Source organism: Lepidochelys kempii, chromosome 7, assembly GCF_965140285.1.
Source record: "Lepidochelys kempii isolate rLepKem1 chromosome 7, rLepKem1.hap1, whole genome shotgun sequence".
In the NCBI taxonomy this organism is placed as follows: domain Eukaryota; kingdom Metazoa; phylum Chordata; order Testudines; family Cheloniidae; genus Lepidochelys; species Lepidochelys kempii.
Window position 1 is genome coordinate 78,538,647 of NC_136386.1, and position 15,854 is coordinate 78,554,500.

Genomic DNA, 15,854 nt, shown 5'->3' on the forward strand with positions numbered 1-15,854 from the left:
TCATGCTGACCAATATTGCCTCATTGTTTGCTTGTACTCCATCTGTCTGTATCAATTTTTATCCTTTTGTCTTATAGATTGGAAGCTCCTTGGGATAAGGACTGTTTCTGTTCTGTGTTTGTACAGCAGCTACCACAGTGGGATCCTAGTCCACGATGAGGGTTTCTAGACACTGTGTAAATAGAAATAATACTAATACTACTACTTGGAAGAATGGGCAGAAAAGAGTGTACCCACTCAAGTATACTCCCCTCCAGAGCCTAGAACAGAATCCAAGATTCGTAAGTCTGACTATTCCTCTGCTGTCAACAAATATTTGCAAAAAAGCAAAATGTACCATTCCTCTCTAGTAATTAATTATCCACATAGAAGATGTCTGGCAGCGATCCCATGGACATGCCTAACTTCCTCCACTAAAGGTTAGTTGTCTCCTTATTCAGTTCAGCCATCTTCCTAACTGAACACCTCTACTTCACCAACTTAATTGAATCCTATGTTCTTGATTCCAGATGCCTTTTTGCTACTTTTTCATCACTCCCCAAACTCCTCCTCCTGCCTCCACCCATCGGGACACGGGATTTAGCCATCAGTATGTCACTCAGAGGTGTGAATAAGCCACCCCCTGAGCAAAGTAAGTTATACCAACGTAAGCTCCTGTGTGGACAGAGCTATGTTGGCGGTAGAAGCTACTGCCGCTCGCGGGGGCTGGAGTAAGTGGATGGGAGAGCTGTCTCTCATCAGCTTCGAACATCTGCACTAGCAGCACTACAGCAGCTGCTGTAAGCTCTGTAGTGCAGACATAGCCTATAATCAGGATGTTTACAGCTGGCGACTAATTGTATGTTCCTTATCTTCTGAGTATCTAACTTGAAACCTTGAGATCTGCTTTACAGAAGTGCTGAGCACTAACACTGCAACTGAAGTCAATGGGTTATGTGTTTTGAACACAAAGTGCTATTCAATGCTATATACTCTGAAAAAAACAGGTCCTAGGTGTCTCGAATTCAGTAATCAAAATTACTGGATACTTTTTACTTTAATTTCTCTATGCCTCAAATCCCCATCGTTAAAATAGGAACAGCAACAGCCCCCCACAGGGATGCTGTAAAAATAAATGCATTAGAATTTATGTAACACAGAAAAGCCCTAAAAAAATTAACAATTCTTTTCAGAGCAGGGTTTGAACAGTATGTAGGAAATAACATGTGGTGCCATACACTGAACCATGAAAAGAGGACAAAATTTTCAATAGCTGTTCTTTAAGTCAGCACCAGTGATTCTATGCACTGAATGAGGCACTGGTCCCGGGGGGAAAAAAAGGTATGTGATCATGCAACCAAAGACTAGTGTAATGCATATGCATAAGAAGGCTGAATTAAGACTGCACACACAACCTTAATTCTGGCATTTCCTTATGAGGGTGTTTGACTTAGTTGTTGTGTGTGTAACTACTATGGCAAGGTCTGAGAAGAGGTTGCACTCTTCTTGCAAAGCATGAAAGCATCTAGCTTGCCATCACTGCTATCTGGTCATTCAGAAGCAAACCTAGATTTAACATTGCGAAGTTCTGGATTTAATTTGCAAATGGCAGATACTTCCTTAATAGGGATGCTGATACATTTCACAAGCTCTTCCCCTTACTTGGCCACTCTAATGTTCTGTCTGGCTTGAGTCAGAGCCAGCTAGTCCTCCTCCTGACTCACTTTTAAAATTCTCTAAAGTACTTTAAAATTTTCCTCAAATTTGGATTATCTACGGAGGAGAGTGGGAAGAAGGTTTGGCCTTTTGGGGGAATTCTTCAGGTCCCAAGATAAAATTATTGCTGGAGCAGCACTCCTCCCTACTTGCCCTCAGACTGCAGCTCAGGTGTACTAAAAGGAGCAATGTTTGATACCTCCCCCCCCCCCCCGACACACACACCCACACCCACTTTGGAGTTAGGGTGGTTACATCACTCTGCAGCCTTCAGTAAGAGGAGCACACAATTCCCAGATGATGGGTAGGTCAAGTTCCCAACAAGCTTCTAGAGCCCTCACATGAGCAACACAACAGTTCAGACAGGCAAGATATATACGGCTTCTCTGCACCATGGTCAAAGGAAGCCCTCCTTCTAAACAGTCCTGAACCAGGGACTGTTAACTCCAATTATTTCTTCCTTTATGGATCAAGCTTGCAATTCCCAATCAAGGAGAATGAGAAATCATTAGAAATCTTCCCCATCTACCCTAAACCTCCGAAGGCAAGGAGAGCTCAAAGGAAAATAACCATGTTAAAGAAAAAAGGGCCCTAAAGAGAAAGGAAAGCTCTCTAAAATAGTGGTTCTCAAACTTTAGTAATCTGAGGACCCCCATTTTCATTTAAAATTTTGCCACAGACCTTGAAGCCCCCTGCTCAGCCCCAGGCACCACCCCCACTCCACCCTTCTCCCCCCTCCCCAAGGCTCCATGCCCACCCCACCTCTTCCCGCCCCCACTCCACCCCACCCTCCTCTTCCTGCTCCCTCCCATGAGTGCCCCCATCCCTTCTCCTCCCTGTGGTGTGCAGGAGGTGCTGGGAGGGAGGGAGGGAGTGGAGGAGTTGATCAGCGGGGCCCATAGACCCCCTGGAGTTCCCTTGCAGATCCCCAGAGATCCATGGACCCCAGTTTGAGAAACGCTGCTCTAAAAGAATCTGGGATGGGGTAAAAAAAAAAAAAACACCAAAATATTTCAACTCTGAATACCTAAACCAGAAACTAACTGGTGAGGAGGAAAATTCTCCTTTGGACAAAAGACAGACAGAAAGGGCAACTTCACCTTTGTCAGTCAAGCATTCCGTCTCAGACTCATCACCTGACTACAGATCCAGAAAACATAAGCCAATGAAAATAAAAATGTTTATGAAGAATGGAAGAAAGGCGGCCCCTTCCTGCTCCTCAGCTAGCTCAATTAGACCAAGCCAAAGCTGAAAAATTTCCAATGAGAAGACAATGAGGAATCTGGTGGCACCTTAAAGACTAAAAGATATATTCGGGCATAAACTTTCATGGGTAAAAAACCCACTTCTTCGGATGCACGAAGTCTCCTCTGTTAGTCTTTAAGGTGCCACCAGACTCCTCATTGTTTTTGTGGATACAGACTAACATTGCTACCCCTCTGATACTTGGTCCAATGAGAAGCTGCTCCCATCACACCTATTTGATCACATGCTTTAGAGAGTGCTAGCAGACCTAAAACTGCTTCTACACCACAGAGAGGACTCAGGAGCCAGACAAAAACAGGTGTCCCAGACAAACATTTCAATTAAACTCAAGAAGAAATACTGTGTTCCTCCCCATCCTCCCTTTGACAATGTGATTAAGGCTGCATGCGAGGGCCCAAAGAAATCCAAGCACTTACACAGGCAGATTAAAAATGTCAACACTACCAAAGGACAAAAAGTAGAATCATAGAATCATAGAATATCAGGGTTGGAAGGGTCCCCAGAAGGTCATCTAGTCCAACCCCCTGCTCAAAGCAGGACCAATTCCCAGTTAAATCATCCCAGCCAGGGCTTTGTCAAGCCTGACCTTAAAAACCTCTAAGGAAGGAGATTCTACCACCTCCCTAGGTAACGCATTCCAGTGTTTCACCACCCTCTTAGTGAAAAAGTTTTTCCTAATATCCAATCTAAACCTCCCCCACTGCAACTTGAGACCATTACTCCTCGTTCTGTCATCTGCTACAATTGAGAACAGTCTAGAGCCATCCACTTTGGAACCCCCTTTCAGGTAGTTGAAAGCAGCTATCAAATCCCCCCTCATTCTTCTCTTCTGCAGGCTAAACAATCCCAGCTCCCTCAGCCTCTCCTCATAACTCATGTGTTCCAGTCCCCTAATCATTTTTGTTGCCCTTCGCTGGACTCTCTCCAATTTATCCACATCCTTCTTGAAGTGTGGGGCCCAAAACTGGACACAGTACTCCAGATGAGGCCTCACCAATGTCGAATAGAGGGGAACGATCACGTCCCTCGATCTGCTCGCTATGCCCCTACTTATACATCCCAAAATGCCATTGGCCTTCTTGGCAACAAGGGCACACTGCTGACTCATATCCAGCTTCTCGTCCACTGTCACCCCTAGGTCCTTTTCCGCAGAACTGCTGCCTAGCCATTCGGTCCCTAGTCTGTAGCTGTGCATTGGGTTCTTCCGTCCTAAGTGCAGGACCCTGCACTTATCCTTATTGAACCTCATCAGATTTCTTTTGGCCCAATCCTCCAATTTGTCTAGGTCCTTCTGTATCCTATCCCTCCCCTCCAGCTGATCTACCACTCCTCCCAGTTTAGTATCATCCGCAAATTTGCTGAGAGTGCAATCCACACCATCCTCCAGATCATTTATGAAGATATTGAACAAAACCGGTCCCAGGACCGACCCTTGGGGCACTCCACTTGATACCGGCTGCCAACTAGATATGGAGCCATTGATCACTACCCGTTGAGCCCGACAATCTAGCCAGCTTTCTACCCACCTTGTAGTGCATTCATCCAGCCCATACTTCCTTAACTTGCTGACAAGAATACTGTGGGAGACCGTGTCAAAAGCTTTGCTAAAGTCAAGAAACAATACATCCACTGCTTTCCCTTCATCCACAGAACCAGTAATCTCATCATAAAAGGCGATTAGATTAGTCAGGCATGACCTTCCCTTGGTGAATCCATGCTGGCTGTTCCTGATCACTTTCCTCTCATGCAACTGCTTCAGGATTGATTCTTTGAGGACCTGCTCCATGATTTTTCCAGGGACTGAAGTGAGGCTGACTGGCCTGTAGTTCCCAGGATTCTCCTTCTTCCCTTTTTTAAAGATTGGCACTACATTAGCCTTTTTCCAGTCATCCGGGACTTCCCCGGTTCGCCACGAGTTTTCAAAGATAATGGTCAATGGCTCTGCAATCACAGCCGCCAATTCCTTCAGCACTCTCGGATGCAACTCGTCCGGCCCCATGGACTTGTGCACGTCCAGCTTTTCTAAATAGTCCCTAACCACCTCTATCTCCACAGAGGGCTGGCCATCTCTTCCCCATTTTGGGATGCCCAGCGCAGCAGTCTGGGAGCTGACCTTGTTAGTGAAAACAGAGGCAAAAAAAGCATTGAGTACATTAGCTTTTTCCACATCCTCTGGCACTAGGTTGCCTCCCTCATTCAGTAAGGGGCCCACACATTCCTTGGCTTTCTTCTTGTTGCCAACATAGCTGAAGAAACCCTTCTTGTTACTCTTGACATCTCTGGCTAGCTGCAGCTCCAGGTGCGATTTGGCCCTCCTGATAACATTCCTACATTCCCGAGCAATATTTTTATACTCTTCCCTGGTCATATGTCCAACCTTCCACTTCTTGTAAGCTTCTTTTTTATGTTTAAGATCCGCTAGGATTTCACCATTAAGCCAAGCTGGTCGCCTGCCATATTTACTATTCTTTCGACTCATCGGGATGGTTTGTCCCTGTAACCCCAACAGGGATTCCTTGAAATAAAGCCAGCTCTCCTGGACTCCTTTCCCCTTCAAGTTAGTCCCCCAGGGGATCCTGGCCATCCGTTCCCTGAGGGAGTCGAAGTCTGCTTTCCTGAAGTCCAGGGTCCGTATCCTGCTGCTTACCTTTCTTCCCTGCGTCAGGATCCTGAACTCAACCAACTCATGGTCACTGCCTCCCAGATTCCCATCCACTTTTACTTCCCCCACTAATTCTACCCGGTTTGTGAGCAGCAGGTCAAGAAAAGCGCCCCCCCTAGTTGGCTCCTCTAGCACTTGTGCCAGGAAATTGTCCCCTACGCTTTCCAAAAACTTCCTGGATTGTCTATGCACCGCTGTATTGCTCTCCCAGCAGATATCAGGATGATTAAAGTCACCCATGAGAATCAGGGCATGCGATCTAGTAGCTTCCGTGAGCTGCCGGAAGAAAGCCTCATCTACCTCCTCCCCCTGGTCCGGTGGTCTATAGCAGACTCCCACCACTACATCACTCTTGTTGCACACACTTCTAAACTTAATCCAGAGACACTCAGGTTTTTCTGCAGTTTCGTACCGGAGCTCTGAGCAGTCATACTGCTCCCTTACATACAGTGCTACTCCCCCACCTTTTCTGCCCTGCCTGTCCTTCCTGAACAGTTTATAACCAGTCATGACAGTACTCCAGTCATGTGAGTTATCCCACCAAGTCTCTGTTATTCGGATCACGTCATAGTTCCTTGACATCACCAGGACCTCCAGTTCTCCCTGCTTGTTTCCAAGGCTTTGTGCATTTGTATATAAGCACTTGAGATAACCTGTTGATCGCCCCTCATTCCCAGTATGAGGCAGGAGCCCTCCCCTCACAGACATTCCTGCCTGTGCTTCCTCCCGGTATCCCGCTTTCCCACTTACCTCAGGGCTTTGGTCTCCTTCCCCCGGTGAACCTAGTTTAAAGCCCTCCTCACTAGGTTAGCCAGCCTGCTGGCAAAGATGCTCTTCCCTCTCTTCGTAAGATGGAGCCCGTCTCTGCCCAGCACTCCTCCTTCATGGAACACCATCCCATGGTCAAAGAAACCAAAGCCTTCTCTCCGACACCACCTGCGTAGCCATTCGTTGACTTCCACGATTCGACGCTCCCTACCTAGGCCTTTTCCTTCCACGGGGAGGATGGACGAGAACACCGCTTGCGCCTCCAACTCCTTTATCCTTCTTCCTAGAGCCACATAGTCCGCAGTGATCCGCTCAAGGTCATTCTTGGCAGTATCACTGGTGCCCACGTGGAGAAGCAGGAAGGGGTAGCAATCCGAGGGCTTGATGAGTCTCGGCAGTCTCTCCGTCACATCGCGAATCTTAGCCCCCGGCAAGCAGCAGACTTCTCGGTTTTCCCGGTCAGGGCGGCAGATAGATGACTCAGTCCCCCGGTAACTCAGTAACTCAGTACTGTTATTTCACCCAAGATGTATTTGCAGTTCCACTGGACAAGGACACCAATGCCCAAAAAGAATGAGTTGCCGCTCAAGGAGCCCACTGACACAAAAATGGAATTCTCCTGAAGAAGGAACATCAATATGGCAGCTTTTGCACTCCGCTTCATTTTTTTTTTTTACTTGAGCCATCCTAATCTGAACAGACAAACTGGACCAAGTGAAAGCCATACATCGCCAAGGCATGAAGCCCACTCTAAATTGTTTCTTTATGTGCTCGTTTCAGGATAGAAGCTTCGCTCGACCTGCTACGTTTAAATGCTGCTCCATGGCCTCCAGTACGATGATTGTCATGCTAGGCCACTCATGACATCCATAAAGTACTCCGGATGGAGAGAAGGGCATAAGGGGAATTAGTTTGGTAAACACATGCACAAAATGATGGCCAAAGCCAAAAAGGGAAGAAAACTATACAAAATCACATAGCCAAGTCAAAACTAATAATTTTCTAAAGGCCACAAACTTAACACCAGGCAAAACGAAAAAGTCTTGCTTCAATCAGGGAGGCATGAAACTCCAGGCAGGGCTAACATGGAAATCGATCCAGCTTCAAGCATTCCCTACAACTACAGGACACTTACCTTCAAGGAGATTACCTGATCTGTGGGGAGGAGGAGTTGGCTTTAGAGATTTTACCCCATGCAGAATTCCCCATTTAAGTTTCTTCATCTTGGGGAAATTTGACTAGGTTGCTGGTCCTTGGGTGCATATGCACTTCCCAATATGTTACGAGCCTTGAACTTTAAGACTAGAATCTACAACTTCCAGTAACTGCTTAACAGGGCACATGATGAAGAGGCAGCTGATTTAGAATCATGTGAATGCCTGCTGAATACTGCCTAAAGGAACAGGAGTGCCCGCTCCCTTACCAGACGTTGGAAAGTGGGACAGGCCTCCTGCACCCAGTGTTTATAATACTTTCAACTTTTTAAATCTTTTGTGAACAACAGAGCCAGCCCCAAAGAAAGTGACATGGACGAAATGATTGTTGGGAGGTTTATTCTACTTTCCCTGGCTGGTGAGCTTACCAACTGACTTATACAGACAAAACAAGGAAAAAACATAAGAATTTCCCACCTCATCAATGCAAAGATAATAGAGCCTGCCCCATCAACACAAAGGTTTTATAGAACATATTCCTTATGGTTCCACAGAAGAATGGGGATTTGGAGGCCATCTTAGATCACAGGTTATTCAACAATTTCACCATGAGACTGATATTCCAGATGGAGACACTAAAACCATCATCATATCATGGCTAAGCATTCCCAAGATTCATGATATTGATATGCTTGTTGGAGTTCTCCTTTCACACTCCAGTCTGAGAAGTTACAGGAGATTTCTACAGTTCTATTACAATGGAAAACATTTTCAATACAAGATTCTCCCAATCAGGCTCAACTTGGGTCTTTAGGAAGATCCTGGCTGTGCTAGTAGGTTCTCTGAGGAAGACATGGATTCATGTCCGTCCCTTTTTTAGATGACCTCACCAGATCCTCATCACAGCCTAGGATTACCCAGGACCTGTCAGCAACAAGAATAGCTTCCTAAGTAAACAGGGCGAAAAAGCCATCTTTAACCCTCTCATCTGCTTCAGCATCTGAGTGTCACTGCAGATATCCAGAAGGATACAGTTCTCACTTCAGAGAAGATGCAACTGACTATTTTATCACTGATTCAATGAGTCTGTACTCACCCGTCATCTCTCTGGACCTTGACGCAACTCCTACGTATGCTGCTATTTCCATTAGAATTACACTGCCTCCTCAGCCCTCCATAGTCACGAGCTCTGGGATGCAAGTTGTTAACCCAACTCCAATCTCCCTGTACCAGTGCAACATAGTGCTACTAGGTTAATTAACACAAACTGCTTTGTCTGTAAGAGGTGTTATCAGTTTTATTATATCACTAGGAGATACTAAGTTTATCATGGTCTGCATCACCTCAAAAAATTAAATTAAAATGAGTGACTAGTATCACGGAATTCCCATCCTTTCACATGAGCTTGCTCGACCAGCGGAGTCAAGACTGACAGACAAGAAAACAACTAACTTCCAACATCAAGGTAATTACAATGAAATTAAACAATTTCCTAGTAACATTCTGTGTTTAACAGCTTAAAAATGACACTTCAAATATCTTACCAATGCAGGCCATTGAATTTGTTTGATCTTTGATCCCTGAGTCTGGCTAGGGTCCTTTCTTTTTGCCCAGACCAGCTGGTACTCCACCAAGAAGGCTGCAAAATCTTCATAAACCTTAACCCACTCTCGTTTTTCCCATTCAAGGTCATCAAATTCCACATATACCTGGGAAAATTAGAGAACACAAAACAAAATATTTATTATTTCATATATAAACAATTGCATTTTGTACAGTATAGATTATAAAATTAAATACAAGAATTTCAGTAAATTAATCTGAAATATCTGCTCAATCTCAATGAAAACCACCACACCACAGTCCAGCTACCTCAGGGGGAGCTTCTGCCACTGCCAGAGACCAGTCCCCATCCTGGAGTGCCCCACTGTTCTTAGATCTTTCAAGCGGGTCAGCCTGGCCATATCTCATGGCCTGAGAGGCCATGCACTCCAGCTACCTAAGGGTACCTACTAGTGTACCTTCAAATCATTTCCCTGCTTTTTGTTGTTGTGTGTATTGGCCCTTGTCCATCTACCACTCACCCACGGCTCTGATGACCCACCAGCACAAATCTAGATGCCATATCCACACCCTCTACCACCTCTTCCTGACCTCTGGTGACATTGCCTCATTCCCTACCCTCTCCACTATGTCTGCCCCTCTCCTGCCTCTGTTCGTAATCTCACACCCATTCTCCTTCCCCCTTGCATTTCCCTTGCTGTCTCTGAAATGTCTACCACCATCTCTAAAAACAAACTAACAAAAAAACCTCATCTATGACTTCATATCTTGCTCCCACCAGGCCCTGGCTCTCAAAGAGACCTGGATCCCTTTGTCTGACATTGCCTCTGCAGCTACCCTCTCTTATAAAGCATCTCCTTCTCTCATACTCCATGCCCTGGATCAGACTGTAGTGGAAGTGTGGGGCTTCTGCTCTCCAACTCCTGCTGTTTCCAAACCCCTCCCACTCCACCTCCTTCCCACTCTTTGTTCTGAACAGCACTACATCCAATTCTTCTTCCCACTCCATCTTGTCGTCATCTACTATCCACCCAATCCCTCCCCATCAGCTGTCCTCTCTGATTTCAACTCCTGGATCTCTCAGTTCCTCTCCTCACAACCACCCCCAATCAGCCTCAGTAGCGTCAACTTCCATGTTGATGACCCATCTGACCCCTTAGGTGCATGTTTCCTTGCCCTATAGTCTTAATTTGACTTGCAGCCCTTGTTAAACTCTCCCAAAGAGCCATTCATCTGACTTGGTCTTAACCAAGCACTTGCCCTCTCTTTGATCTTGCTGTTGCTCATTTCCCCCTCTCTGACCATCACCTGTTCTCTTCAACATCATCCATGAGCCCCCTCCCTCGTGCCCTGTCTCTTGGCCTTCCCATGACTTTTAGTCTATCAGCATATCTATCAACATACTGGATTTCTCATCTGTTTTCAGTCCTCTCTTCCCTTTTCTTCCATTGATATGGTTGTTGATTCTCTCCATTCCTCACTCCCCTCCACACTTGACATTTCTGTTCCTCTCTTTTATTGTGAGGTCCGCCTTCCAACTCCATCAAGCTCTGGCTCACCCCCAACATCCACTTCCTACATTCCTGTTCTTCTGCTGCAGAGCATATCTGGTGAAAATCCCATGACCAGACCGACTTCTGCCCTTCAGTTCTGCCATCTTCCAAGCTAAACAACTGTATTTCTCCAACTGAATTGAATCTCAAGATCACAACCCAGCTGCCTATTTGCTCCTCTGACGTGCTCTCAAACCCTCCCCTTCCTGCTCTTTTCTCTCTGCACAGATCTTGCCAATTTATTTCAAGAGAACATGCACCAAAATATGATGAGACATTCCCGCTTCAACCCTCTCCTCCTTCTCCCTGGTCTCAGATGAATAAGTTTCTCATCTGCTCTCCTTCTCTAACCTCTCCACTTGCCCCAGTGACTCCATCCTATCTCCTGCCCACCTGACTTCTTCACACTCACCTATTTCTCAAATACTGACATCTAGCTCTCCCTTCCATCACAAACGCTGATGTTTATCCTCAGCAGCTTCCATGCTGGCAGCCCATCTGAGCCTCCCATCTCACTTCCTTGTTTGACCTTTAACCTGGGTCAATCCTCCCACCCACTCAACTCTGTCTTTGCAAAATATTACTTCTTCTCTCATCTCTCCGTAACCGAGTTCCCCCCTCATCTCCTGAAACATCACCCACTTCCTTCCCATCATCTCCACCCTTCCAGTAAGTAAATAGCCATGACTCCTACCACTTAGCCTCCCACATTTCCCCACTTACCCCTTCTTGTTGATAAACTCAATTGTTATTCACTCCACTCTCTCTCCAACCCTCAACTCTTTACCCACTCTCACCTGCCACAAATTCAAATTTGAATGCTAACTTTTACAAAAATCTCAATGTTTCGTATATAAAAATTTAAAGCAGAAAAGTTAAGTGGCAACAGAGTAATACAATACCCTTCCACTCAAATCCTAATTTATATTTGTGCTCACTTAATAGAGCCACTACCATTTAATTTGCCAAGACTGGAAAAGAGCCTTTATAAAAAACTCAGAACTAAATGATGTACCTAATTACCAACTCTCATATTTATTAAAATACAAAGCGTGTTAGGTAATTTTTCTGTAAATTAGGCTAAGTGTAATCCTTTTGTGATCAAAATATTTCAGAAGAGTTCATTAACGTTTAAAGAACAGTAAGACCTTTTTAACCATAGCAGAAGAACACAGATTGCATCTTAAAGTATTGTCTTTCTAATAGCCATACTTTGTATAGTAGTTGCAATTATTTTCTCTAGTCCTTCTGAGAAGGATTTTACCTTTGAAATACATCAAGTGGCATGAACTTAAACATTTCTATGCTGTTAGATCGTCCAAGACACATTTACAGAAACTTTGTCCTATTTTTCCTTCCCTGCAAATTATATGAAATTATTCCGAGGCTGGTCAAGAGCTGTTTACAAGATAACTTGCACCTGGCTAGTCTATCCCTGGAAAAAAAAATGGCTCATCTAAATTCTCCAAAGTAGCAGCAAGTTATATTTCGCACTGGTGTGAGCATTGTTAGAGTGTTGTGTCCAGTTCTCATATCGACAATTCAAGAGGGTTCAGAGAAGAACCAGAGAATGACTGAAGGATTAGAAAGCATGCCTTATCATTAAAAAGTGATAGAATCAAGGATCTCACGCAATTTAGCTTAAGGCCATGTCTACCAGCTAAATCAGCACTGCTGCGATCTTCTGGTGAAGACACGTGAAGTCAATGGGACAGCGCTCTCCCATCAATGGCTGTACTCCACCTCCCCAAGAGGCGGAAGCTATGTCAACAGAAGAGTGTCTCCTGTCGACACAGTGCGGGGTAGATATCACTCTAAGTCAACCTATGTTATGTAGAACTCAATTACGTAATTTATGTAACTGAACTAGTGTGACTTATATCGACTTACAGCATTAGTATAGATCAGCCCTAAGAAAGAAAGCTAAAAAAGAAAGGCTGTGACTTGATCATAGTCCATAACTACCTACATAGGGAACTAATATTTGATAATGGGTTCCTCAATGTAGCAGACAATCCAATGGCTGGAAGTTGAAGCTAGACAAACTCAGATTGGAAATAAGGTGCAATTTTTTAAAAATCGGTGAAGGTAGTTAACCATGGGAACAATTCACCAAAGGTCATGATTACAGGAAATTTCAAAATCAAGACTGAATGTTTTTCTAAACGATATGCTCTAGGAATTATTTTGAGGGCATTCTGTGGCTTTGAGGTCTTTCTATGTTATACAGGAGTCAGACTAGATGATCACATCAGTGCCAAATATAACTTGCTCCTTTCTGCCCTTGGAATCTATGAAGTTTAAAAACGGAGAGAGGCATGAAAGCTCAATTTGATTTTAAAAAATGAATAAATGCATTTGAAAAAAAATAGAGTCCCATGGGCTCAAGCACTTTAGGAACTACTGCTTTACATACGTCACATTTTCTGAAATACTAGCCAAATAAATACTTATGAGAATATATATGTGTCTATCGCTAAAGATTTACATGTAAATTCAACACCCCACCTGAACAAAACTTGGGTACAGTGGAGAAGGAGAGTCATCAGGAGACGTTTGTGGTCCCTGATTTTTAGCTGCTTGTCATTAGAACAACAAAGGAAGAGCTCTAAAAATAGAGTAGAATTAGGTATGGCAGAGATCAACTCTGCTATAACCCAGCCTTATCATATATCTACCCTAGTACCCATACACCCTTTCCGACCCTACACGAAACTGCTTCTTTCATGCGTAAAGTTTTAAGTGAATAAATTAACTTAAAATTAATCAACTTTAAAGTTCAGTTATTTAAATCACCAGTTATCGTGCTTTAAATCAGCAACCAGGAAACCTAAATTTAAATAATTTAACCTTGTTTTACATTTCAACTTTTTAATTGTTTTCCTAAAGAATGGTTAAGTCAGTAACCATTAAAACATGTTGACTTGCAGCTATACATCACTTTTACACTAAATTTGGTCTCTCTGTTAACCAGAAGACTACACTATATCTATACACTTTCATTTAAGCAATTATGTAACATTATATATTTTCATTTTCTTAACTTTTACTTTTTATTATATTAAAAAATTCATCATTGACCATATTCAATTTACTGAATTATTATTATTTTTATGTGGTTTATGTCAAGCTCTATTTGAATGAAAACTGGAATTCATTTAAAAATAAATAAAACAGCCCTTTAAATTCATTTTTATTAGTTAAAATTATGCTGGATACATAAGAAAAAGTAAGATTATCAAAACACATTTTGCATTTAAAACTAACTGATTTATGAAATAAAGGAAGTATTATCTGTTAGTGAATTGAACTGTTTCTGGTCACAATGTCCTTCAAGATTTTAGAACTAGTAGATCTCATCCTTCCACACCTAGTTTTTAGTCACAGATTGGAAAAAGAAAATGTGTCTTCTTGTTTTTTCAACTTCCAATCAGTATCTTAACTTTGAATGAACTGCACTAATAGAATAAACTGAAATAAAGAAAATCTCTTTGCACCTGCAAAAACTGGTTCTGCTTCCATGTGCTTAGCTAGTAATTTCAATTATTCAGTAGTCTGACTTTCTTTCAAATTGTCAAACATGTATTATTACTTAGTATTTTTTAAATTAAAATCAAATGATTTTAATAGACTATAGTCCATTTAGACCTTAATGCTGATTGCTATAATTTCAAATTTTATTTTGAATAGATTTTTAAGAAAAAGGAAATACATTTAAATAAAAACCCCAAAATAAAAAATAAATCCATTTTTAAATTTAAAAAATATTTTTTTTCCACCCTGCAGGCTAGTCAACCATGTTCAAAAGAGCCGCTCGCCATCCTCCCCAAGCCCAGACAAAACAACACAGCAACCCAGGCCACTAAAATAAAATCTGTAGCCAAATTGGGATCCCTAATGAATGCCAAGGCTCAAAATTCCCAATTATTTTCCCTTTACTTAACTGATATAGGTCTCTAAAGGAGGATATGCTGCAATGCCATCCTGTTCTGTGCAGACAGAACAACAAATTTGGAAAGTCTTCAGAGGAGCCCGGCTTCCCAGCCCTCCCAGTTATGGACAACTCTGTTCTGCCTCCCTGAAGCAGTACATGTTGAAGATTCAGCAACATGGCACTGAAGATCTGGACATGAAGTAGAAGTTCTAATTGGGAATATTTCATAAATATAATTGGTTTTAGCTTGCTAGTTTTTACAATTCTTGTTACAATTTTCCAGCAGAAGTGGGACAAAAACCTTCAACAATACTTTTTCCAATTTAAGCAAGGTTGCAAGCTATCTTCTAATTAGAGCTGATTGGAACTCTCAAATGTATTTTTATCTAAATATGCTGTTTTGAAGCTGAAACATCAAATTTGATTAACTTATTTTTAGACAAAGGAAATGCAGTAGATCTAATCTACCTGGATTTCAGTAAGGCATTTGATGCTGTTCCACATAGTAAATTAGTTATATTGGAGAAGATGGTGATTATGATGAGAACTGAAAAGTGAATAAGAAACTGGTTAAAAGGTAGACTACAACAGGTCATAGTGCAAGGTAAACACTCAGGCTGGAGGAAGGTTACTAGTGGAGTTTCTCACGGATTGGTATTGGGACCAATCTTATTTAACAATTTTATTACTGATCTTGAAACAAAAAGTGGGGCTGCACAAATAAAATCTGCGGATGACACAAAGCTGGGAGGTAATGCCAATATGGAGGAGGACCAGAGTATCGGACAAGAAGATCTGGATGGTACCTTGTAAAGTGGAGTAACAGAAATGTGCTGAAATTTAATAGTGCAATATGCAAGGTCACAAACTTAGAGACTAACAACAAGAATTTTTGCTATGAGCTGGGGACACATCAGTTGGAAGAGACAGAGAAGACAGACCTGGGTGTATTGGTTGATCACAGTAGGATTATGAGTCGCCAATGTGATGCAGCTGTGAAAAAGGCCCTAGGATGCATCAGGCAAGGTATTTCCAAGTAGAAGTGAAGGGAAGTGTTAATACCATCATACAAGGCACTGGTGAGAAATCAGGTGGACGACGGTAAAATTCTTGTCCCCAGTGTTTAAGAAAAGATTAATTCAAACTGGAACAAGTGCAGAGAAGGGCTACTAGGATGATCCGAGGAATGGAAAAGCTACCTTTCAAAAGGAGACTCAAAGAGCTCAGCTTGTTTAGCTTAACCTCAAGAAGGCTGAGGG

At 43.0% G+C, this 15,854-nt stretch overlaps 1 protein-coding gene across 4 annotated transcripts in view; it reads right to left on the reverse strand.

Moving 5' to 3' along the window:
* The window catches only part of JMJD1C (jumonji domain containing 1C), a 306,728-nt gene that overhangs the window by 208,008 nt on the left and 82,866 nt on the right, over nt 1-15,854 (reverse strand). For all 4 annotated transcript variants that reach the window (XR_013636074.1, XM_073353432.2, XM_073353433.2 and 1 more), the window contains exon 2: nt 9,090-9,254. Coding sequence is in view for 3 of the 4 variants with exons in the window: in XM_073353432.2 (XP_073209533.1) it covers nt 9,090-9,254 (165 nt within the window). In the remaining variant the exon portion in view is untranslated. The remainder of the gene's footprint in view (nt 1-9,089; nt 9,255-15,854) is intronic.